Source organism: Oncorhynchus mykiss, chromosome 19 (assembly GCF_057628025.1).
Source record: "Oncorhynchus mykiss isolate SJ-2025 chromosome 19, ASM5762802v1, whole genome shotgun sequence".
NCBI classification, from domain to species: domain Eukaryota; kingdom Metazoa; phylum Chordata; class Actinopteri; order Salmoniformes; family Salmonidae; genus Oncorhynchus; species Oncorhynchus mykiss.
This window is the reverse complement of record NC_143040.1, coordinates 48,875,700-48,902,078: the sequence shown is the minus strand read 5'-3', so window position 1 is coordinate 48,902,078 and position 26,379 is coordinate 48,875,700. Positions and strand designations below refer to the sequence as shown.

The 26,379-nt window shown below is 45.6% G+C and overlaps 1 protein-coding gene across 2 annotated transcripts; it reads right to left on the bottom strand.

Moving 5' to 3' along the window:
* LOC110497825 (protein jagged-2) lies at positions 1 to 26,115 on the bottom strand. 2 transcript variants are annotated; one of them, XM_021574244.3, is made up of 25 exons: positions 25,687 to 26,115; positions 24,788 to 25,108; positions 18,590 to 18,650; positions 13,698 to 13,952; positions 13,499 to 13,559; positions 11,538 to 11,668; positions 10,792 to 10,911; positions 10,506 to 10,619; positions 10,296 to 10,409; positions 8,911 to 9,024; positions 8,488 to 8,534; positions 8,184 to 8,357; positions 7,911 to 8,061; positions 7,524 to 7,688; positions 7,258 to 7,371; positions 6,914 to 7,141; positions 6,673 to 6,789; positions 6,556 to 6,583; positions 5,710 to 5,795; positions 5,233 to 5,346; positions 4,720 to 4,835; positions 4,385 to 4,642; positions 3,844 to 3,975; positions 2,507 to 2,666; positions 1 to 2,389 (listed from the first exon to the last, which is right to left on the bottom strand). In XM_021574244.3, exons 1-25 carry the CDS (start codon positions 25,753 to 25,755, stop codon positions 1,884 to 1,886), a joined length of 3,756 nt encoding a protein of 1,251 aa, XP_021429919.1. In that variant the 5' UTR covers positions 25,756 to 26,115; the 3' UTR covers positions 1 to 1,883. The 2 variants fall into 2 exon arrangements, with proteins under 2 accessions (XP_021429919.1, XP_021429920.1); XM_021574245.3 differs by lacking the exon at positions 8,911 to 9,024 and having other exon boundaries at positions 25,687 to 26,084.
* Between the last annotated feature and the right edge of the window lie 264 nt (positions 26,116 to 26,379).

Sequence of the window (26,379 nt, the reverse complement as noted above, 5' to 3'; positions counted from 1 at the left end):
TTGGTATAAAATACTTTAATAAATAAATGGATTGTTCTAAGAACAAACACAAATTCCACTAACAAACCAAGATGCAACTGCTCTTTTGTACAAAATAATTACAATGTTCTGCACATTCAGCCCATGCTCTGGGGCTAGTGGGATTATGCTGACTGGATATTGGTAATGATTTGAATTCCTTTATCATCAAAACATTTGAAAGACAGTTCTTGTCAGAGAATAACAATATTAAACTGTAAAGAACAATAAAAATCATTTTCACTACCGCCACTGAGGTAATGCTCAATGGGTTCTCTTCCTGTCTTAGTGCAGAAACAGGATATAGTACAAACACTGGACAACAACCACAACATCAACAACAACAATAAAACTTGTTCCCTTCATTAGACCAGTATTGAAAGCAGAAATCCAATGCACCACTGCAGGGCTGGGTAACTGAGTACTGCTGAAAAGCAGCAGTGTATCCATCAGGCTCCATCCCAGACAACAATTAAACCACAGGATTGATCTGATAATGGCCTTGAATTGAATTGTAGTTACTCCTGATTCCGACCTAAATCACGATGACGAAAGCCTGCTAGCACTGTTTCTGTATCAGATCAACTTAACCCCTCCATGCACTGGTACACCCCTGCAATATAATAGGACATTCTAATGTTCACATACAGTAGCATAGTGAATGGGACATGGTGAGCCGGCATTCATTAGGGAAACTCCCAACAGATAGCTCCTCCTAAAGCAGCGGACGAGGACAAGCCTAGAACTAGAACTAACAGCTCTGCTTACTCACAATTTTAAGTGTTGTAACAAAATAAAATCATAAAGCAAAACAAACAAGCACTTATAATAATTTGTTTCTGTCAATGGGACCCTTGATATCGTCCATAATATCTGTATAAAACCAGCCCTGTGTCAACGGACACTAACAAAACGGAATGACATCATAAAAAAACAAACAAAACAATCTTATTCTTTAGAATAACTATAATAAAAAGGGTCACTTAAGTTACTAAATTCAAATATACACAGCCATTTTTATATTTACATATATACATTGTTCAAAGAAATACCTTTATGGTGATATGAAGAGGTGTGAAAGGACATATTTTCCCTTTATATGAATTAAGTTCTGGATAAATGTTTTGAATGAGATGAAATGATAAAAGAGCTGAAGGCACTTTCTACCAAGCAAATAATAAAGCATCTCGGCTTGCAGGAAGTGGTAGAGTAAAATGCATGTTAAAGGGATATACATAAAATCTTTAGAAGCATTGACATGTCATGGAAAATATGTTTATGCTTATAAACTAATGCTGACGTCAGGTGTTATATACTGCTTATAGCTTTCAAAGGGTCTTATATATAACATTGTACATCATTTTACATATACAAATGACATTATTATACCAAGAGAACAAAGAAAAGGCCCACGGTGCGGGTTAAGGCAGATATGGACTAAATGCACTAGTAGTAATGTAGTAGTACAACAACAGCTGCCATTCAACGGCCCTCCATAGTCCTCCAATGGCAGTGCTCACGCCAAAGTCACATAATACACAAACTGCTCAGTGACATGCGGTGAAAAGAAGAGCTCTCCTTTAAAGGGAGCGACAGTTTGTAAACAAAAAAAAATAAAAAATAAAAAAAAAGCTTTCCTTTTTCCTATTTTGAACAGTGTGATTTAAACTGAAATTCGGGTCTTTTTTTGTTGCTGAAATGTTCATTTGCAATGCTTTTAGTAGATAAGGAGCCTCCATGTTGCAGACAAAGAATGTAAAAATTAAATGTAAAACGTGTCTGAAATCTTCACTATTGGTGTTTGTGTTTTTCTATTAGAAGGAGACATTGTCTTTAGTTTGAGAGGTCCCACCTCTAGGCTGTGCTCATACATAATGGTCTTTGACGTCTTCACTGACGTTGGCAGCGTTGAGGTTTTTACACCTGTTGTCTTTCGGGCTGTACGCTGTCCGGTGGGGGGGTTTGACAGGGGCACTATGCGTCGTACAGATCACTCCCCCTTTGCCCATCACTTTGTCCTGCGCTCCTGCCAAGGAGCACTTTTGGGTGGAGAACTTGTCTAGCTCCATCCCTCCCCTCCTCAGCTCCTCCTCCTCTCCGTCCTCCTCCTCGTCTCCCTCAGCCCCGTCACACGTTCGGTCTGGAGGGTTCATGAGTTTCTTACATTCGTGCTGAATGTCTTTGCCTCGGTTGTCTTTGTGCTGTGGCAGGCTGACCCTCAGTGGCTCCAGCTGGTTGTTGACAGTGCTGTCCTCTAATGCAGACTCTCTCTCACGCTCTTTCTTCCTCTTACGGGTCCACCACACACACACCACGATACAGAAGATCCACAGCACACTGAACACCACGCACAGCACTGGCACCAGGTGGTCTAGAGACAGAAAGTCCATAAAATTATACTTTACTATCATGTATTGTAATGCTACCTAATCAAAGCACAGTATAAGAACATGCAGACAGTGAAACCAAATCTAGTCCGGTCACTTACCCACAGACTGGGGCATGACCTGCGTCTCCACTTTGACCTCCACCACGGCCAGCATGACAGTGCTGTTGTGGCGTTTGGACAGGGCACCGACGATGGCACTGGCAGCCTCCTGGATCTGACCACGGTCTCCATTCTGCTCCTGACCATCCTGATCATATGACTGGAGAGGGAGAAAGGAGGAGCGATGGTAAGTCAACACAGTAGAGCGCACCCCTCCCCCCTCACACTCACACCCAGCGGGTCTAGTTAATTGCCTAATAAGTGGACCAGAGAGTCCAGGGGGAGCAGAGGGAGATTAGCTGGATGCTGTGCACTTCAATTAGGAGGAACAATGGAGAACAAGCAGAGATGTGTCTCCCTGGTGATCCCTGGCTAGCTAGTCAGTCAGTAGCCAGTCAGTCAGCAATACTCCTCTTTCTGTGTAAGCAGAAGCTCATTCATTCACACACACACACACACAAACACACACACACACACACACACACACACACACACACACAACTTTCTGATATTTAACAGCCTATGGGCTTCAGGGTGGACTACAGGCCTCTTACTGAGAACTCACAGAACCCACTGGATGGGACTAATCTGCCAAACCCAGATCCACAATACATTAGGTTGAAATGATGTGACTTCGTGTTGAGTTCACTTCGAGATCAAGACTATTTCATAATGGTCTAAGAAAGCACAACTAACATTTGACTGTAAGCCTGACAGGGTCTAAGGAGTTTCATTATTGAACTCAGTACAAAGCTACCAGGACGTCAGACGCACCACTCCTTTTCCTGTACGTCCCCAAACATGACTACATCACAAGAAAAGGCCTAATCCCCTCCATTAAGGGCTTAGTGCCCTGTAGCGTCTGATTTCCCCTGTGTCTGACTGGAGAGCAGAGCCTGGGTGGCCACGCCAGTCCCAGAGAGAGGGAGAAAGTGAGAGAGGGAGGGAGAGAGAGGTATTTCATATGCACGGCCTTTGAGAACCGAGAGAGGAGCGACTGCACAGTAACAGTAAGGTGGACCAAAGTAAAGCTAAATGGCATCCAGATGTTCAGGCAAAGGACGATGCGCTTCAAAAGGCACCACTTTTACAAGTCTACCCTGGATCCCATTTACAATGACCAATTAGGTGTGTGATTTAATAAAGTGAAAGAAAGAACCTAAAGGGGTGTGGTCCTCGGGGATAACTGAAAGAGATGGGAGAGAGACTATTCTTGCAGGCGACCGTGGGAGGTGAGGAGGAGGTAAGAGGGGATCATTGGCAGATGGCAACAGCTCAGAGACTGAAGGTGGGGGGCTGAGGTGGGATAGGGGTGGTGGGGGATGTCAGGCACTCACCATGGCAACCTCCACGGCGTCACTGTTGGAGTAGGACAGGTCACAGAGAATGAGGAGTGTGCAATCTTTAGCCAGGGTCTGGGCGATGGGAAGGTACCTCAGCTCCGAGCAGATGTTCTCCACAGTGGTGCCCTTTGATTAGCAAACACACACACAAAGAATGATAAGAGATAACCATTAGCATTTTCGGCTGAAGTGACTGCCAGCTCCTAGCTAATTCCAGGGGCGGCAGGGTAGCCTAGTGGTTAGAGCGTTGGACTAGTAACCGGAAGGTTGCGAGTTCAAACCCCCGAGCTGCCCCTGAACAGGCAGTTAACCCACTGTTCCCAGGCCGTCATTGAAAATAAGAATTTGTTCTTAACTGACTTGCCTGGTTAAATAAAGGTAAAAAAAAAATTCACTTGAATTCTCGGGTAAAAGTTTGGGGAAGGTGTTGTCGAAGATTCAAGTCTAGTAAAAAAACATCTGTAACTGATTTCTTGTCTTTTTTAAATGAAATCTCTCATCAAATGTCAGTCAGGGGATGATGACCTGTACCCACCTGTGGAACTTTGTCTCTGTTAAAGATGAGTGTGATGCGGGCACAGCTGTTGTCCAGGTAACCACTGTTGGGTTCACACTGGGTGTGGAGGGGCGGAGGGGGGTCGGGGGTGGAACACACGCCCCACTGGTGGCAGGGCTTGGCGAAGCAGGTGAGGAATTGGTGTTCCACACATTCCTGTCCTCTAGGACACGGGGCACTACTGTCTGGACCGGCACCACCTCTCTGGAGCAGGCAGGGCCGTCGGCCACACCGTACCTGTACACACAGACAGAGTTCATGGAGGCAGCTCACACACACACACCGTCACTATGTGTAATAAAAGCAAGTCTCACCTTAGAACAGCGCACAATGCCATTGACACACTGGCAGGTATTACACTCCTCCTCCCATCGACTGCCGTGAGGGAACTGCAGGCCGGAGTAACGACAGGCCTTCCCGATCCCTATCACTGCAGAGAGGAGAGAGAGGAGCAGGTTTAGGACTAAGGCAACATCAGGCTCAGTCCTTAGAAACTCTTCCTACCACGCGTGAGGTCAAAGGAAGAAGGTTCCCCCACTACATGGATACAGTAATAAAGGTGTTCTCTTTACACGCTTAGAAAAAAGGGATCCAAAAGGGTTCATCGGCTATCACCATAGGAGAACCCTTTTTGGTTCCAGGTAAAACCCTTTTTGGTTCCAGGTAGAACCCTCTGTGGAAAGCGTTCTACATGGAACACAAAAGAGTTCTACATGGAATCAAAAAGGGTTCTTCAAAGGGTTCTCCTACGGGGACAGCCGAAGAACCCTTTTCGGTTCAAGACAGCACGTTTTTTTTCTAAGAGTGTATAGCTGCAGTGTACTCACACTCTTGGCAGTGAGGCCCAGCCCGGCCCAAGGGACACACACAGAGGAAGCTGTTTATCTCATCCACACAGGTAGAACCATAGGCACAGGGCGATGACTGGCACTCATCTATGTCTGATGGGGAAACAAGAGGACATTACTATACACATATCTCTAGTCTACTGCAAGGCACCTAGCTAGAATATCATCACAACAGGGCTTATTGGTTCTCATGTCTGGCATCCCCACGTGAAAAATAGACCTTCTCTGAAAAGGGGGAAAGGAAAGAGGATTGTCCCTGAGAATGTAAGACTGAACTGACCTGTTTGCAGAATACAGCTGACCTCTCCTCACAAGAGAGGTCGGAGGTTAAGACAGGCTTCCTAAAGGCTTCCTAATCTGTCCCTCACAAACAATCAGCTCAAACTCCCCCGTCCCCTTTCACCCCTGACCCCTCCAATCTGACCCCCCACACCCCTCTGGTTCCCAGGGACTCACTGATCCGGCAGTCTGGTCCGGCGAATCCCGGGGCACACTCACAGCGGAACCAGTTCACGCCATCCACACAGACACCACCGTTATAGCTGCAGGGAGGAAACAGAGCCACACATCAATACGTCAGCCTATCCCATAGGAAACACTGGCACAGGTGCAGCAGCATACACAAGCCTGAAGGCTCAGACTACAAAGAGAATACATTCACATTCTCAGGTCTAGATCCCAACAGCAGAATCCCAAGGCAAGGGACTAGAGACTGTGGTCTCTAAAGCTGATCCCTTATCAATGTTCAGACTTCATATGTAAATCCCAAACTGACCCCATACCGTGCTCGCCCTATACCCCCTGCTACCCAGCCCCCCCTCTCCTGCCTACACTGCCCCATGCTCAGGGGTCAGCGGTGAAGAATAGGGAGAGGGGCGTCTCTTTCCACCCCACTGCCCCCCTGTGCTAATCCCCCTGTCAGTCATTGTGGTGGCGGGAGCCTTTGTCCACTCAGCCCCTCTGATCCACGGGACCATGGAATACCCAGCTGTCAGGCCCTGCAGTGTTCTGTAGAGGAGTCAGGGATACACACACTTCCCCTTTCACACACACACCTTCACAGAACAAACTTTAAAGGGTAATCTCTGAGCATTAAATTAGATTTGTGAGATGAGCGGTGTGTGGGAGTCATGTGTTCCTGTTTTAAAACCAGAACATTGAGGGAATATGATCTTATATGGGTGTGTGTGTGTCTACTGGACAGGGAATGGGGTAAGAAGGCTGGGTCTCATCACTTGTAATAGAACCAGTACAGGAGCCAAGCGGTTTAAAGACTTTTACAGGTATTTCAATTCAATTTACCAGGGTTGAGGATTGCAGTCATTTGCATCTGTGAAAAAAAGGGGATAACACATAATTAAAATCAGTGTGTTAGTTTATGATTATAACCTGGATATAGTTCAGTATATGGTGCCTTACTGTGAGCACATGTGGGCCCCTCCCAGCCATCCTTGCAGATGCAGGTGTAGGCATCACCCCCTCCGACACAGGTCCCTCCATTCTCACATGGGTTAGAGTCACACGTACTGTTCTTGGCTGACAAAATAAGATTCACAAAATGTATAAGCAATAGGAATCCTATGGAGCATATGGACCAGAGCAGTCTATTGAACTTTTCCTTGTACGACATAGGCAGAACCGTGCAATAATGGTTTCTCACCTGTGTTACAGGTGCTGCCCACCCACCCTGAGAGACAGGTACAGCGGAAGGTGTCCCCGTGGTCGAAGCATGTCCCCCCATTACTGCAGGTACTGGAATCACACTGGCTCTCACGTGAGTGGCAGGTCTTGCCTTTCCAGTTGTCCTGGCACTGACAGTAGAAGTGGTTGAGCAGGTTCACACAGCGACCTCCGTTCTTACAGGGGTTCCTACTGCACTCATTCACATCTGAAACACCACCACCAGGAATCAGTTAGAGAAACACACACCATGGAGAGGTACATTAAAACCACCCAGGGACACATACACACATGTACACAAAACACACACACACTCAAACGTACCCATGTCACACAGCGTGCCCTCCCAGCCGTCAGGGCAAAAGCACTTGAAAGAGCTGATCCCGTCAATGCAGGTTCCTCCATTCTTACAGGGAGGCGGCACACAGTCGTTTATGTCTGTGGGGGAGGAGAGACATATGAAAGAGAATGTGGAGGATGAGGAAGACGATGATGATACTCATACAGTAAGGACCAGGATGTTCAGTGTTATGGTATGATGACGGTGATGATGATGAAGTGTGATGATGATGGTGTGTGTGTCTACTCACTCTCGTGACAGTATGTTCCAGTGAAGCCCGGTTCACAGGAACAGGTGAAGTTCCCAGCAGGCTGGCTGATGCAGCGTCCGTGTGGGCCGCACACATTGGACGAGATGTGCCACACCCCTTCCTGTGTGCCATTGGTGGCCACGGCGACAGTACAACTGTCAATCACTGGGATCAAAACAGAAGGAACGACAAGAGACTGTTGGTGAGATGGGCCTGAGAGGATTGGGTTGAAATGAGTGTTGGTCTAGAGGTCAACCGGAGGACTGAGCAGCTTAAGAGCAGGTTTCAGTTTAAGCTAGACAAGAGAACTGCCTGGTTAGCACTTTTACAAGGGGTTGAGTTATTGGAATTGAGATGACAACAATAGGTTTATAGATTGGTTTGTACCTTCACAGGGATTTGTCTTACAGTGGTCCTTGAGCTCAGAGCAGGTCTTGCCCTCAAAGTCGTCAGAGCAGGCACAGTAGAAGTCATCCATCAGACTGTGACACTGGGCCTGGTTCTGGCACGGGTTAGGGCTGCACGGGTTGCTCTGCACCTATGGATGGGTCGCCGGAAGAAAGGGTGGATGAATGGATAGACAGATGTATAAATAAATAATGGTGGTGTATAAAAGAGAAGATCTAACCTGTCAAAGGTCTGGGAAGTACTGTAGCTCACCTCACAGGTGGTGCCAGTGTACCCATGTGGGCACTCACACATGAAGCTGTCCAGCAGGGTGTGACACCTGCCCCCGTTCCTACATGGGCCGCTGGCACAGCTGTTCCTCTGGATGTCACAATGCCGGCCCACAAACCCCGGTGAGCAGGCACACACGTAGCCTCTCTGCCCCTCCTGTACGAAGCGTGAGAAAAACACATGTCACTCAGTGGCTTTCATACCCATGATGTCAACCATAGATATACTATGAATGGAGGGCATCAAACACGGTGGCTAGATTGCCTTATTAAATACAGTTTCCTACCTTGCAAGTCGCTCCATTCTGACACTGTCCATGGCAGCTGTTGACATCTGCAGAGGTGAAAAGAGAGAAGTTACAAATACAGTACAACAGATAGGACAGGGGAACATGCAGGGGTAGCATGCATGTGACACACAAACAAAACATAGAATGTGCAACTTGGTTAATGCTTCAAAGACGCAGGAAGACATGATGCTGTTGGTTAAAGTGCATGCAGTGAGGTTGACAAAAACCTTCAAAGATATCTACAGGATGTGCTTCTCATAGCCATGTAAAAACACAATCCATGGATCTAGATAAGCATTGTAGGCCATAATAAAGCAGAAAGCCTGAGATAGGAACAGGACAGTAGGCCAGTGGCCCAAGTAGGTGACAGAGCTAACTGCAGGCAAAGGGGACAGAGGCACATGATTGATTGATACTGACTGATGTCACAGTTCTGGCCGGCCCATCCTCGAAAGCAGGCACAGTGATATCCACCAATCAAGTTTTTGCAAGAGTAAGCATTGAGGCAAGGCTTCCCCATACACTCATTAACGTCTGCGGAGTGAAGAGAGATGAGAGAGAGAGAGAGAGAGAGAGAGAGAGAGAGACAGAGAGAGAGTGAGTGAGAAAGAGAGACAGAGTGAGAGAGAGAGACAGAGAGAGAGTGAGTGAGAAAGAGAGACAGAGTGAGAGAGAGTGAAAGAGACAGAGAGAGAGTGAGAGAGAGAGACAGAGACAGGAAAGAGATAGACCTAAGAGCCAGCATCCAAGCCCCACCACCCAGCAGATCTCTATAGTACAAGCCCCACCACCCAGCAGATCTCTATAGTACAAGGCTACACCACCCAGCAGATCTCTATAGTACAAGGCTACACCACCCAGCAGATCTCTATAGTACAAGGCTACACCTGCCTTTAGAGAACTTTCTCAACTTGGTTACATTTGATTGCATTTTTTGCCATCCATTTTGCTGTCTCTGCCTCCTACTCTGACCATTTATTTTAGTTCCCTACACTATTTCTGAATGGACCTATTCTCTGACATCCAGAGCTCTCCCAGTGGTCAGTTCACAAAGGCAATGGTCACTAACACCCTGGACTGACCAGAACACAACTGCTTTCCCTCAGAAGTGAGGAGCACCTGTTGGGCTGCGGACACCTGACACCCCTCTCTCAGGTACCACTTGCTCACTGAAAGGGGAACCGCCTGCGCACTGAAAATAATGGACCGCGTAACACAAGACCCGGAGCTTGTGTTCCTCCCTCAGCGTGTTTACAGGTTCTAAAGTGTTTCCTCTCCACGTAGCTAAACAGTGGTGGGGTGAGGCTCTGCTCTTGGTGGAGACTAGAGTACATACCCCTTTTACCCCAGTCTGTAGCCAAAGATAACCCCCTGTCAGGCTATATCCGTCCCCAAGGCTAGCTGTTGCCAGGCTAGGTGTTATTTCTAGCTTTACTCAAGTCACCTGGCTCGGGTTACACATAATGTCCAGCTTTCTACATGGACATGCATACACCAATTTCAAATTAGTATCCACGCCATAGTACTAGTACAGGCTCAACAGGGTGAGAGACACAAACAACCAGATACTAGACGAGCACAGATTCCTGGCTTACGATGGAACAAGGCATTATCGCTAACATTTCAAGTCAAGATTCAAAAACACATCACAACATATCACAATCACATCAAATCAAACATGTCATTGAATTTAGCATGCAAACTGTCTCAAATGATGCTCCCCAGGACATAATCTTCTCCACATTTGGACATGCTTTGCCCCCCCCCCCCCCCCACCCACCATCACCTCTCCATTCCAGGCTTACCTATCTGGCAGGTCTTCCCAGCCCACTGTGGGAGGCAGAGGCACTCAAATCCGTTCTCCATGTCGATGCAGGTCCCACCCTGAGCACAGGGGTTGGATGCACACTCGTCCGTGTCTGGAACACACACACAATGATGTTAAGGCTCAGCTTTGTAAAAACATGGGGGCACACACACACACTTTGGGAGGGGCAAGATCGTGACTCACTCACCTTTAGCGCAGGTGGGCCCTGCCCAGCCTGCAGGACAGTGACACTCAAACCCAGACGGTACCTCGTGGCAGGTGCCCCCGTTGGCACAGGGGTTAGACACACAGGCGTGTTCCGCTGGACATAAGTGGACAGACAGGTGAAGAGAGATGTGTCAAAGTGACAGATGACATGGATAGCACAAATACAACAAAATATACAAGCAAACTATCAACCCTAGGACATTGGCACTGACATAATTGGATTTGTCATCTTTGGCCAGTTGTTTGAGGAGTAATGACTGACTCACCTATCTCACAGTTCTTGCCTGAGTAGCCGTCAGGACAGGCACAGTTGTACTCATCTGGCTCCGTGTTCATACACGTTCCCCCGTTCTTACACGGCTTGTTCGTCCCACAGTAGTTCAGATCTGGAGAGAATCATACAGGAAGGATTACATGTACACTGTAATGGTCTCATAGGAACACATCCAAAGGGTTAAGATGGTAAAGGATATGCTTCAGACTGAATACATTGTTATAACAAGACTTCAAAGGGCCGGACATGGAGGCATACAGATGCCGTATCTTAATTTGTTCATCCTGTTGTTGCAGGAAACTGTTGTGTATTCAAGTTTTTAAAGGGCTTCTAAAGTTTGTAATTTCCACTTTAAAATGTCAGACTTGATTTGCGCTAATGAAAAACGTATCAAACCCTCCAAAAAATGTCCAATAATTATAATCAATAAAACAATGAACATTTCCTGCTGCTGTGGGATTATTTTCCTGCTGTAGCAAACTGGCTCAAATTAAGATCCTACCTCTGTACTGTTACACATTGCTAAATGTTGTCTCTCCATCCCCCTCTCCATCCTCCTCTCCATATTGTAACTCTGTAAGTGATATCCTGTTTCTAGCAGTCAATCTAAACTGACCTCTGTTGACCACCTGCTGCTGAGGGGCTCTCAGAGGTAACCTTGTGCTCTGTGACACTACAGTGAGGTCAGGGGTCTCTGTAGAGGATGTGTTAAAAGTACGGTGGGACAGGTCTTCTTACCTTTTTCACACAGCAGGCCTCCCCAGTTCTTCTCACAGGTGCACTGCCAGGGCTTGACGCAGGTCCCGTGGACACAGCCTGGGTATGGCAGGCAGTTGTCACAGAATGGACCCTGCCACCCGTACGTACACCTGCAAGACAGATTAGAGACACCATTAGACATTAGGAACGGACGACCGATTGTCTGGTCTTAATATGATGTGCATATTTTGTGCAAAACATGGAAGGAGTCAAAGACGCACGGATGTCATCAGGACAGGCACTGTGACACTGGGCCTTGCTACATCTTGAAAAATTCATCAGTCCCATTAATAGATGGTTCATAATTGAACCAAGACTCATAGGACAAGGCCTTCTGCAATACATCAACCACATGACAAACCTGTTCATGTAAATCTCAAGGTAATCCCCATCAGGAGCCAGACATAGTGTCTTCATCTAGGTGACCAGTGACACCCCTTCCCTTCTGAGGCTCCTAATCTTAGACAGAGGGCCAGGGACGGGGACGGAGCCTCCTGAGACAGACAGCATTGCAAGCTAGCGGTGGCGGACGGTGAAGGGTTAGCTAATCTGTTGGTTTATGGCAGCACTCTGTTATTCCAAGGCCAGCGGTAACCTTGCCCCACCTGTCCTGTCACTTCTCTCCCTGGGCTATTTTAAGACCACTCTCCTGCAAATGGACACCAACCAAACCCTACACTACTAGTTGAAATGCTGTACTGGAGGGAGTGAATGTACTGCTGGGTGCTGTGTGCTAAAATGTTCTGTAGTATACGGCACTGCAGTCACACAAGAAGTGGTGCAGTACTACTTTGTGTTGTAGTCTGCTACTGTACATGTGTAAAAGTACTGAAGTGTGCAGTGGTGTGCTACTGTATGTTAGTGTGCTGAGGTTAGTGTATACAGTAGCTATATAACAGGGGTGGGTAACCACTTCGGCTCGAGGGCCATATTGGGATTTCAAAATTCAGTGGAGGGCCGCACATCATTTTTCTGGACCGATTTGTTTGTCAAAAGCAATTTGGGGGACAGAAAAAGGGCAGTTATTGAAAACGTACAGGACCATTATCATTTCTGCATAGTTTTAGACGTTCAAGAGTGGCCTGGAGTTTTTTTCTCTCCCAAAATAAGCAGCAGTAGTAGTAGCAGCATTGAGAGGCCATGGTCACAGTGGGAGCAGGGAGAGACCATGGTGGCCACAAGGCTAGGGTGGCATTACCATTACCAAACAACCACCTTACCACAGACCCATCAATGAAGGGCTCTTAGCTCAGCCACAGTTAAAATCTTTGTTCCACTCCTCCTGCCATTTTCAATGAGAAATGCTTTCTTTTATGAGAACTAAATCAAACCGGTCTCTTACTCACAGCTATCCCCACTGAACAGATCTATAGGTGTGGTACAGTACTCACATCAGAGAGATACACAAGAAGGTGGTCATACAAGAGGATTTGAAATGGAATACTTGGTTGGTCCAGCCGTGCAGACTAACATGTACGTGACTAAGGCTGCTGGATTGAGTCCACACTCCCATGTGGGGTGTGCCAGCCAAAACACGCCCAGGATAGGAAGAGGGGATTGGGGCTGCAGACATGGGCAGAGGGGCCCTGACACACCGATGGAGGAGGGGAGGAAATGCTGTGTGAAAAACAGGCTGCCACTAGAGCTACAGACCAGGTCTGGGACAGGAAGGAGAACAATAGCTCCTGGATCAGACTGAGGGGGGGGGGGGGGGGGGGGGGGGGTAACACACTGTATGTTCCATAGCGAGGTGGGACAGGGAGGGGAGGGGGGAATGTGGGGGTCAAGCTCTGGTATGCGATCAATCCTGTGTCATCATTATCATCCTCATTGAACTCAAAAAGAGATCCTGCCCATTATCCAGCCAATACATCCAAATCTCTGTCAAAGGGATGTCAATGGACACAGTGGTACAGAGAATGAAGCTACCCCAGACTCACGTGCATTCTCCTGGGGCACTGCAGACTCCTTGCAGCAGGTTGCAGCCCTGCTTGCAGATAGCTGTGAAACATTGACAAAAGGATTCACACATTTACTCCTAATATCATTAGAGGGATATCTAAGCATTAGTTTCACTGTGTGTATTTTGACTCAGAAAAGTATTGCACATGGATTGTATCAGGCTGCTCCCCTACTCACCAGTTGTACAGTAAGTCCCCATCCAGCCCTCCATACATCCTCTATTCCCAAACTGGTCACACACGTAGTGGCCATGCCAGTCATTACGTGGCCGGCACAGCTTGTTGCACTTGCTGCCATAGTAGTTCTCGTCACAGCGCACGCGGATGCTGTACTCAAAGCTGGCTGTAAGACCGTTGTATTGGATAGTCTGTCTGTCATCTCCAGGGTTGATCCTTTCTTTACGGACACTTCGCTCAATCAACAGATCCTCACCTGCATGAACAAACAAAAACCAAGAGATTTGATCATCATTCTTTAATGGACGCTTGACAACATGCATGCAACTTAATAGTCAAAAAAGGGAATTCCAGCTAGCCCCTTATTCAATGTTAGGACCTGTATGCCTCAGTACAAGTCCTAGTAGTGTCTAGAAGCAGGAGAGAAACTAATCTGAGAGAACACTGTTGTTTATCTGCTGCTGAAGATCAGAGGGTGACCCGAGGTCAAACACCACTGTTTCCAAGAGCATGAAAGAAAAAAGAAGGAAAATAAACACAAATAGAGGGTGTAGGGCCAGAGCTGCGGGAGCTTGATAACCAAATGCTTTTAAAAGTTTTCCTGCTTGTGAAATGCGTTTTGTCCGTCTCCCTCCCTCTCTCAGGAAATCCAGCTCTGACTCCTCCGGAGCCAGGACGGAAATAATACGAGACGGGAACAGACGAGGAAGGGCGACATAGGAAAGGGCCTTTCGTTTCTTTCTCAAGAAACAGAAACACTATGACCCAACTGGCTTGGCTTCTACAGCCACATCCACAGCCCAGGACTGGGCACTGAAGAGGGGGCAAACAACAGGTACTCACCCCTAGATGGATAGTGTGCTGATATTGGACAGGTAGTCAGGACTCTAAGGAATTATAGTCCTCTTCATTAGATGGATTATGTATGTCTTCAGTTATGCAGATATTAGTATTTTATTATCTCTTTCTATCTTACTTACTACACAGTCCAGGCTAGCCATGCGTACTTCCAAAGTTAACTCATGATAAAGAAGTTAAAAAACACTGACAATTATTTAAATTGTCACTTGCGGTCCTGATTTTCTCAATTTTACTGAGAGTTAACACACTGGCACAGATTATCAGTCACTCTCCCACCTGAAAACTCAAGCACTCACTCTGCTCATTTCCAGCAATTAGATATAAAAATACAGACCAATCATGGGCTCTGTCAGCGGAGAAGGAGACACTCAGAGAGAGGCCGCTGTTACTAGGGAGAGCAGGCAGAAGGGGTGTGTGTGTGGTGACTACAACACGGGCTTACACAAACAATGAGGGGGCTTCAACACAGTTGACCAAGTCAAGAGCGACATAATTGTCTGTTTTCAAACAGCCAAGATCATTTAGTCGTGCGTGACTAGTGGCATGGTCGTCTTAAGCCGATGTCTGTTGTCAGGCTGTTTTCAGCATGCTAAACTTAGATATGGACACATCATTAGTAGTCAAGTAACATTAGCTCACTCATTAACTGATTAACAAGATACTCCTCAAGACAACCTTTTCTAAACTTCATTTACCAGTAGTCCTGATAGCAGCCCACTGATCATCTTCGATTTATCCATCCCCTCTATCGTTCTCTGATGGTCTTAAACTGTGTGTTAAGAAACACTAACACTAATAGCCATGCCACCACCTAATAAAGAAACAACGGGCAGCCTGTCTGTTTAGTGTTTAAACACAGAGCCAGTTGCTGGGGCTCCCTGGAGGATAAACAGCACTAACCTAGACTATTTTTCCTGAGCCCTATCCAACTCACTGCCCTATTCAGCCCACTGCCCTATCCAGCCCACTGCCCCCAATGCCCTATCCAACCCACTGCCCTATCCAGCCCACTGCCCCCAATGCCCTATCCAACCCACTGCCCTATTCAGCCCACTGCCCTATCGACTAGCCCCAATTTGACCCGTCCTCTGTTAATTTAATGTATGAGGTGGTGAGAACGTTGTGATCTTGTTATCTGTGTCAGCCAATTGCAACTCAATAAAATGTATAGCTGAAACTGGTTCCAGCCATTCACCTCACGTGCGCCTGCTGCTGAGGAGAGAGCGAGCGAGTGAAAGGAACCTTGGCCTTTGGCTACTGTTGATTGCAAAGATGGAGGCCTTTTTCATTGAAGTAAAATGAAATTTAGAGGAGAAAGTGTACAGTGAAGAGAAGCAGACAAGTGGAATGTCCTCCGTGGGTGGACAAAGACGAGAAGAATGTTGGTGGCCAAATGGACTTGTGTGTAACTCACTATTCAGGTTTGATGCAATTTTCTAACTTTATTTATTTAACGTAATTTAATGCAGCAATCTTTTAACCTTTTATTTAACTAGGCAAGTCAGTTATTCTTATTTACAATGACTGCCTACCCCGGCCAAACCCGGACGACGCTGGGCCAAATGTGAGCCGCCCAATGGGACTCCCGATCACAGTGCCTTAGAACGCTGCGCCACTCGGGAGCAATACAACAACCTGTTCGTATTTTCACCATAAACAATGACTTGACTTACTTTTCATATTACCCTAGCAAAGCTAAGAAACGTTTGTGAAGGTTTGGTGTGGCATGTCTATTATTAGGCTTCGCTCCTGCAGCCCTATGAAGGCAGTGTGCGCCGGCGCTCCAACCATCTCCGACAGTTTAACTTGGTGAGGAAGAATGTTTTAGGTGTACCAGAGTTACTCCTTTAATCTACCTGTATAATAGTAGGCTATCTGAAAAGGATGAAGAAATGCATGTTGGTGTCAGGAACGTAGCTCCATTATAGCTCCATCTTCCTCTCGGTCTCTCTCGGGCTTCTCTTCCCTTAGATGTATTTTTTAACTGTTCATTTCATACGCCTAGGCCTGATGCATTTAGTGTTCAAATCTCTGACAGCTGATCCGTGAGGTGGACAATTCTTTTTTTAGGAAATTAAAAAACAATAGGCTATACCGTTTTTAATATGCTATTTATTGAAGCACAATGAAACGTTTGTTTTAACATTTGTTAAAGGCATTTTTTTAAGGACACCTCAGTAATTGTGGATCATCTGGCCAATACCACTTGTTTATTGATGTCGCTGGCAGAGCCCCAGTTGGGGGTTTCTTTCTCTCGCTCACCTCTCAGATCTGAATGGGTCTCTGGGATCAGAAGCAGCATGGGTCTGTTTGGGTCTGTTTTTCCACAGGGCTTTTCAGAACAGGTCGACTGTCCTGGTTCTATTGGCAACGGGTCTCCGTTTATTTATTCATATCGGGGCAGTGAGGAAAGCTTTTTGGACCCTTGAAGACCTCTAGTCCAGAGGCGCCCTATAACAGGCTGCCTATCATTGTGTCCAGGCTAATTTAGCAGCAGTAGGGCTGTCAGAGTGTCAAGGCTGCCTGTCAGTGTCCAGGCTGCGATAATGAAGTGGTGTGCAGTAGCACAGCAGCTGCTGGGACGGTAATTAGCAGACAGACATCAGTGGAAAGAAAAAAAGAGCTGTGGTCCATAATTAATGGCTTAACGAGGTGATGTGCTCACAGGTTTTATATAGAGACATGGAGCACAAACAGTCCCTCAAGCCAGCTGGGTGGGAACTAGCCTGGCAATATGAACGGCCAGCCTGCAGCATAGGAATGCACCACATCCCAGACAATGGCAGTGTAGATCAACAGATTAAACATGTGTTATAAATCCTTGTGACTTATAGAGACAAAGGTTTGATACGCTCTCTTACCACCACTAAAAGTGAGTGGAGTTGAAAGTGGAGGGATTACAGCTGACAGACTGACCTGACATAGTGCACATGCATGTTGAAGGGTCAAACACTTAGACAGAGAGGTGAGCTGGTTGTTGTGTTGGTCTGTTTGCTGTGGTTGGTCTATGGCGGCTCAAATTGACAGTCCATTTCAATCTAGAGCTTGGGCTTTGCATTGGGGACTTTTCTTCCTCTGGTGCTGCTATGAAGCTGCTTTGTGTGAAGATGCATTGTTCCTGTGAATATCTAGAGCTGACTCTCAAGGCTAAGTTAAGCAGCACTGAAAACAAGAAGTGTGTTGTAGAATCTTGGATTGTTGTGTATCGCATGTTTACTGGCTGGAAAAACACAAAGGCCTTGTCAGGTTACGTAAGCCATTGATCTCACCTCTACGCTCTTTGGTCCTTGAAAAGTCATGGAAGTTATGGTTTAGAAATTCTACTGCTTCTGTGATTTCATTTCTGATCCGTTTTTATGAGAGATTTAAGAGCTTTCATTTGTTTCACACCGTTTCAATTGAAGGGTTTTGCGCTAGTTTGTTGGTTGCGCTAGTTTGTTGGTTGCGCTAGTTTGTTGGTTGCGCTAGTTTGTTGGTTGCGCTTATTTTGGTAAAACCATGTGCGGTTACTATGAGCAAGACAACATTGAATGTTTGTTCAACTTGGTTTTCCATACAAAGTGTTCCATTACAAAGTGAACCCGCTTTTTGGTCGCTTTCTCGTTCTAAAACATGATACATTAACCCCTCAATAACTCTTCAACATCGGAAATGGCGAGACTAACTTAGCTACCAAATGGACAGACTTCATCAGTGTACTAGTTTAAAAGATGGTTATTCATTATTAGCCTGGTTCTGTTTGAAATGCAGGCACATTATGGAACACATGCCAGGTCATTATTAATTATTATGTCAAAAAAAACCATATATAAATAATTGGTGCCACCAAATCATGTGCTGGTGCCGCCAACTGAAAAAGTATGTAGCCCCAGTGCCACCAGTGGAAAAAGTTAGTGTGGAACCCTTATCACTTCTAAATACGTCCCTCACCCCTAACCTAATGACTTATTTTCATGGGAGACACTGAGGCCTGGCCGGCTCTCCTTACATGTGGTAGTAAATACCTGGAAAGCTGAAGCCTACTGTACTTACCACTGCTGCTGTGTGTACCATTGTCCCAGTCCCACGCTTCCACGATCAGAGTGTAGGAAACCTGGAAGGGAAACACACAGGGGACAATCAAGGGGTTATTAGAGTTCATACTCCCCACACACTGACACAAACAGACGCACAGACAGACACGGACACATGCAAATTCCTACAGAATGTGGACTGCATTGCATAAGGAACACATGATGATGATGATGATGATAACGCACACACACAGTTTGTGAGTAAATGTGGATACTGCTGGTGGGAAAATAACTCTGGTTCCCACACTGATGTCACTGATTAGCTGGATATCAGCCTAAGGTTAGTTAACAAGTGCAACTACTGTGGGGATAAACATCTACTTTGAACCACCGACTGGCACCGAACATATTACAAATTAACACAGGTGATTAGGCTGTTGGCTCAAGACTCGCTGCTGTACTTATTGTACAGTGATATCATTTCCTTGAAAGGTACACACATACTAACACAATACAAAATCTAACAGCAGCAGGCTTACTCCAACTGAAACTCCTGGGGAATTATTTGGGTATCAGTACAGCAGAGCCAGAAAGGAGTTGGCTTTCTGTCAAGTGACTGGGGCCAGTCCAGCAGATGTGAGTTCCCATGCCCCAGGTCCAGGTTGGAGAGGTAAATTATACACATGTCAGATTAGACAGAAGGGGGGAGGGGAGCTGTAGACTGTGGTCTGTAATTTTCCAGAGAAACCTTTAATGACGTCAACCTCAAAAACACCTCGCACAGCCACAACTAGCGAAAACAAAGCTGACCTAAGCTCACCAAAAATCTCCTCGGACTTAAAATGAGAACATTCAAACAGGTGAAAAAGGAGCCAAACATTTCTGTCATTTGGATTCTTGGGATGCTCAAAGCTGTTGGAGGAAACCTTCCACAAATATGACTTCTAAGAATGCTAAACTGCTGAGTATGTGGCAGAGGAGTCTCGTTCCAGTCCTTCATCTCCCGCCCCCCCAGGAGTGACTTATGACACAGTCCCCCTTCATCACTTCTAGTCTCTTTACCCTGTCTGTCACTGTCATCTGCAGTCATCTAACTAGTATGGCCCATTGCTCAAGATTCAGTCAGTCACAGGGATAGAGAGAGGATGAGGAGGCACATTCTGACCACAGGCATGTGTCTTTCACACTGCCACAGAGTACACAAAGGTCAAGACCTGAGCCACCGAGAACTGCTCATCACCAGAGTCGGTGATGTAATACTCAGTCTACAATACATTGTTATACTCCATCTACCGCCATCAGAGCTAAATGAAATCACACAATGAGTGTTCTTCATGAAAAGCACAGTGGAGGGTGTGACACAAAGAGAGGCTGCCTCCGTGCCCCTCTGCTGTCCTCCCCTGCCTCCCTAGTCTCCCCACTTCCACTGGCCCAGCCAGGCTCCAATAACTCTCGCAGGGAAACAAGGCTTGGCTGTGAATGACAAAATCAAACTACCGCCTCCCATCCCCTTCCCTGTCAGTCAAATATGACTGGCCATGATTTATGAGACTGGAGAACCCAAAGGTGTCATCTTTGATAATAAGTCATAATAATAACAGTGTAATATCTTAATCAATCTTTCTTTAATCAATCTGAAATGTCACAATGACTGACTTCCAGATAGAATCCTCTCTGGGCTCTGACTCACTGATGGGCTCCCTGTGTGCATATGTCCTTGAGGAGAGGCTGTAGGCTGGGAGAGACTGGAGCAGAGGGTGGGGCTGTGGGGTGTCTGTCTGACTGTAGTGTAACCTGATGGACCAGGCAGGGGCAGCAGACGTAGCTCTAGATACTTGACACCTCCCAGCCAATTTATAGGAGTCAGAGGGATACGAGTTTTCATTAGCCCACTCCTCACTGCCTTCACTTGTTCAATGAATAAATGACTGTCCCCCTTCCAATCGCCTGTGTCCTAACACACTGCAAATACATAGGCACTGCTTTAACTAGGGGTCACCTACACAAAAAGGACTCAACATTCTATTTTAACACTAATCGCTATAGGGTTTCACAGAATGTTGTCCGACACCATTGTAACACCCAATTTACAACTTCAGTAGAATTGAGATGAGAGGGGGAAAAACAGCAACACCTGTCATCTCACACCTGTTAGGAGGATATTGAAATGAATAAAACATGTAGAACTCAGTAGGGTACAGTGAGGCTGGCTAATTTAGCACGTTAATTAACAGAGAAGCCGCGCTCTAAGGAAGGCCTCTCCTAACCAACACCCTCCAACTGATACTCATACACAGGCTACTCATGCCGCAATCAAATCAAAACTAATCTAATCAAGCCTTTTATAGCATGGGCGTCCATTAAAGACCAAAATGACCCAGTTAGTTTCAACAGCTTGGCTGAGAAAAATTATTTCTCAGGGTCTCCTTCAGTCACATTAGAAAATAGCTTTCCACATTGTACAGTAAGACTTAGGTTATCTTTCACAATTTATTAACAGGAAAACATATATTTTTGAATGTAACTTATTTTTGTTATCCTCAAGTGATTAACACAGATATCTTTTAAATTTAACATGTCAGATTATTCTGACACCAAGATAACAAACATTGAGAACTTTTGGAGAATGGCACCATGCTCAAACTCCACATACAGTATGTGAACCAAGTAGCGAGTGGCCATGATGATATCCTGATGAAGACTAAGCCTGACATACCCTCTTTCTCTGTGACACACACTACCTGTATTAGAACTGCCGCCCATCTCCACAGAGCAGTATTGTTGTTTGTTTCCCCAGGACCTTGTAATGGTCACCAATGAAGCCATAAGTCAGCGTCCTCTGCCGACAGCCTCTCACTTCAAACAGGATACCCAACACCAGAGTGAGGCGTTGAACACGAGATATGTCACAGGCCTACTTCGGAGCGCAACACAAGAGAGGCCTTATGTAAACGCTCTCCAATCCACTCCTGACATTTTGCCCGATGCGGCTGCCATCTTCTCTCTCTCCATCACTCCACTTGTTTTTTTATAAATAACACAATACATGCAGACAAAAGTGGAGGTATAAACTCATTGTTTGGCCTGAAAGACTCTGTGACAAAGGGGAAGCCTGCTTTTCTCACAAGGGCTTGGAAAACTGATATTTCATGTTGGGAAAACCCAACTTATTCAGCACAGCAGTGGAAACTCAGCTAGGGCATTAGTTTTAGACCCAAATCACTGGGAATCACTGCATGTAGGCCTATGCTCGCATGTCAATCATAAGACTGAACATTTATTAATGTACGCTGGACTGGCAAACTGAGGCTCTCACGCAATTAGCACACACACGCACACAAAACGGCCTGAGGACGACTGTTGGATGATAAATTGGAAATAAATCCAGAATGTACCGGGGTTCCCTCACTTCCCTAAAACAACAAGGATTGAGTAACAAGGCTACTAACTGAGACAGAGGCTCCTGATGTTGTAATCGTTGAGAAACCCTAATGTGGATGAACCCTCACCCCCTTCACCCCAGAGGAGGGAGCAGTGTTACAACACCCTTCCTGAGTTCCTAACCATTTCACTATCAAAAATACAACCTGAAAACAAATTGCCATAATATTTGACCACCAAGGTATGAGACAAAGATGCATACAAAAGCCATACAATGACATTACAGTGGGCAGCTGCTGATGTCAAGTATTGGGAGAGAGAGCTGCGGTGTGTAGAGTGAGGTCTCAGTTAATGATATACATAAAGCCTAGGATTTAATTAGCCCTGAACACAAAGCAGTGGAGGGAGGGAGGGAGGGAGGGAGGGAGGGAGGGAGGGAGGGAGGGAGGGAGGGAGGGAGGGAGGGAGGGAGGGAGGGAGGGAGGGAGGGAGGGAGGGAGGGAGGGAGGGAGGGATGGGGGCTTTGCTGTAGTCCTCCTGGCCTGGTGGGCTGGCTGGCTCCAGCTGAGCTCCACTAACCATGTGAACGGGTACTGGAGGCAAGTGGAAATGAAAGTAACTGGCTGTGTAATAACATGCTAAGCATCAGCACCAGTACCAAGAAACCAGAGACGTTATGCTTATGCACCGGAGTTATGCACCACTGTACAACATGGTAGTTAACCAGACAGAAGGGAAAAGGTAATCCTTGTGTCTAAGCCAAAGTTCTACCTCTGTGTAGCACCCAAGCACAGCCTGATGAAAGGTGACAGAGTTTTTACAGTGAAAGACGAAATATGGCCAGGGAGAGAGGGGTAGAGAAACAGCCCCTCATCCATTTGATTTACTCCCATAGGGGTGATGGGAGGACAGATTGCCTCTCAATATACCACACATCGAAGAATAAGGAGGAGCAAATTAAGTGACTGAAGAGCCGGGTGGGTCCTAAAAATACCTCTCCCTTGTGACAGAATCCTCACAGAGGGAAGGAAGAGAAGAGGCAGCTTCTCTCTTTACAAGCATCCATCCCTCCCTCACTCCATTTCATGAGAAAGATGTCACTAAAGACCCAAACAGCCTGAGGGGTTAACCATGAAGAAGAAATTATCATTGAGTGACAGAACAAAAGCTTTTTCTCTTTAATTCATGTCAGGAGCTAGTGGCCCAGATATTCTGACCAACCGGTGATGCCATTATAGTCTACAAGGCATGCCTTGATAACTCTATTAGGGTTATCAGTCAACAGAATAGGCCTGGCAGTATGCTGTACATGCTGTTTACTACAAATGTCTGTCATTTGCTTTGAAAGTAAACTGGGAAGCTATTATTTTTCATGTAAAAATACGTGTGGAAAGAGGGGGGACACTCAAACTATTAGGGGTCTCCTAGCATCTGACAGAAAGCCTCAAACCAAATGCAGCTGTCATGTAGTGTTGGGAGTATGAGGTTGCTGCTGTGCCCTACTGGTGGTCTCAAAACACCCCCACTGCAGTAACCAAAGTCACCTCCTCAGCAACACAGGAAATAGTACCTGGCAAGCTCAGCACACTCTGGTGGTTTTAGGACCAACAATAAAAGTGCACAACACTTGAATGGTTATGACATGCTACTACAGTTACAGTAGTTAATGGGAGAGAACATTACCTTCTTCTGGACTTTTTAAAACTATTTCGAGGCCAATGTCAGAACATTGATGAGCACATCCACTAATATGCCCTTGACTAGCCAATCACAACAATAGAAAACCTAAAAGGGTTCTCTCAGCTCCACAATCTTCTCTTTTGTCCTGTGTACATAGAGGATAATACTGACCCGCTGAGTAGAGAGACAATGACCAAATAATGGCAGACCAGTGAACCTGAGAGGCCAGAAGTAAAGGCATCCCCAAGCCTAGATGGATAGGGATCTTCTGGGATTTTCGCTTGTTTGAGTAGTGGTGACACCGATATCCACTCCCTATGTCACACAGAACTTAGTGGTAATTGTATCTGCCAAGGGCCCCAGGTTACTACTTCCATCTTTCCCTCCCGCTGACAGCTGACCATGAGGACTGATGAATGGATAGGTCACACAGCCAACCAAACATACAACAATCCTCACATTTCCAAAATGAGCAAAGACATTTTGTTTATGAGGAGAGGAATTTGTTCAACATCACTTTGATGCATTGCGAGTGTCCCTGTCTGTGCTGGACTGTAGGCCCATCTCTGTTGTGTAGAACCAACCAAAGATATGATTGGCAGATTACTACTAGGTTACTGTGATGATGCACCAATGAATGACTGAAACCACCATGAGCGCAATTGTACTGTGTCGAGCAATTTCGATGTTCAGGCCTTAGGAGAAAGGCACGTGTAGCCATTGACTTACAGAACCAAAGCTAAACCAAATGTAATACATGTAATTTGCTACGAGTTAAAAGTGTATGTGTTCATGGCATTCGTGCTGCGTAAAATAAACACAGGTTTATGCACATCATGTGCGCTTTTCTGGAATGCACTAGGCCGAATACCAACTGAGCTCTAACAATGACATTAGACATGATGTAAAGGCCATTCTACCATTACTTTGTACATGATAAAAACATTTAGCACCTTATTACGCACAGACAAGTCTTACACATAGAGGTGGTCTCCAAAGTCGCCAAGTGGACACTGGCAATAAAGATGCCTCGCTCACAGACTCATCCGGTTAGGACTCGGCTAGTGACTATATTTGACTACTAATGAGTAAACGAATAATAGCACGCCTTATGCAGTGGATCAACAGCTGTAATAATGAAGTGTCGTCAACTTACCGGCCAAGCGAACTGGAATGGGATGACGATCTTTCCACCATCGTTGTTTCGGTTTTGGTTGTTTTTGGCGCTCTTAAATTGAAAACTATTTCCACCGATAACGTTAGTAGATCCAGTTCCATAGATGCACAAGCCCGTGGTCGTGACATCCGTTTGGTATTCCTTTAGACACACTCTGAAGTACGTATCACACTCATCGCTGCTACAGCGGAGATCCTGCGTGTTCCTTTCTCCGTCGCAGCAGTCCCCGTCCGACAACTCACCATTTGCGTTCTGTACCGCAATCAGCTGCAGCTCAAAATAGCCCGAGGACTGGGACACCTATAAATAACATTTGAATAGAAAATAAATACATGAAGCGTGTAAAGTATTTAAGTAATCTACAGTAGGTTAAGCATGTTGCACACTTGAACATTACATTTTTTCTAAATGTAATGTTGTTTCAGGCTGAGTAGGCTATGAACAAAGTGGTTTTAGATCCATTTCTAGTAAGTGAAGAGGTTTTGGGAGATTTGTGTTTTTAATGTATAATTATTTGATATTATTAATGTTGCTTTATGTATGTTTTTTTTTAAATATCACATTTTTACCCATGAAAACTGATTGATAATACCTAGATTATAAATTATAACCCAGGTATGAACACTGTCGATACTTTACGCTGATTGCAATGACTCAGGGCAAAAAGAATGCAAAACGAATTCATCCATAAGGACGCTCCAAACTAGAAATTCCAAGATCACATGATTTAACTGTCGAAAACGTAATTTAATTAGGAAGGGAATTCTAAAAATTGAATTTACAAAATGAATAAGACCTCGTTGTCTGCATGAGCCACTCGCCCAACTGCCGATCAATTAATTTGATCTGACAATATTAAAATTTTAAAAAGTTCTCACCTCAGTCCACACGGTCAGAAGAACACACACTATTGACAGGCAATTCGAAATCCCCATACAATTCCACATGTCTCTGTTTGATTAGTGTAGGCTAACATTAGGAAAAATGTACTTATTTCATAGAAACTGCCGTTGACCGCCGATGTATCGTCTTCTCCTAGCATGCACGATGTGAAAGCGTGATCTATTCCCTACTATATCTCCGAATGAAGAGTAACATAAGATGGGTACTAGGGACACCCGAGGCAGTGTTCTGCTGGTCCAGACACACGACTTTCCCCCACCGTTCGAATCACTCAACAGCAAGGCAAGCGATCGGTTTGAACGCTGAAGCAAAGCCCAGTGATGACTCTTTGATTGACAGTTTAACAAACCATTCACAAAGTCTTGGTTCAAACAGTTGTTGAGGAACCGCCACGAGACAGCCATAGAGGCGGGAGGCGGAGTGTCATACACATTATGCCTGAGTTTGATACATTTAAATCAGAAAACATAGTTTGTCTTCACATATATTTGTTTATTTTTCTTTTTCAAGGTTAGGCTACAGTTTTTATACCTGACTATTTATTTTTACAAACAATGCTTGCCTTATGTTGCTACAGAATAAAGTCAAAGTTACAGTGCTTGGTGGTTGATTGTTGCAAAAATAGTCTGACATTATATAAGTGGCTTGAATCAATTATCAATATTTTC

Bases quoted from the DNA above. Each gene is read 5' to 3' on its own strand.
- LOC110497825 (XM_021574244.3), bottom strand. From the start codon at position 25,755: ATGTGGAATTGTATGGGGATTTCGAATTGCCTGTCAATAGTGTGTGTT. The intron at 4,643-4,719 runs GTGAGACTTGCT...CTGTGTGTACAG, and splicing joins GCATTGTGCGCTGTTCTAAG to GTACGGTGTGGCCGACGGCC. The intron at 2,390-2,506 runs GTAAGTGACCGG...TTCTGTCTCTAG, and splicing joins GGTCATGCCCCAGTCTGTGG to ACCACCTGGTGCCAGTGCTG.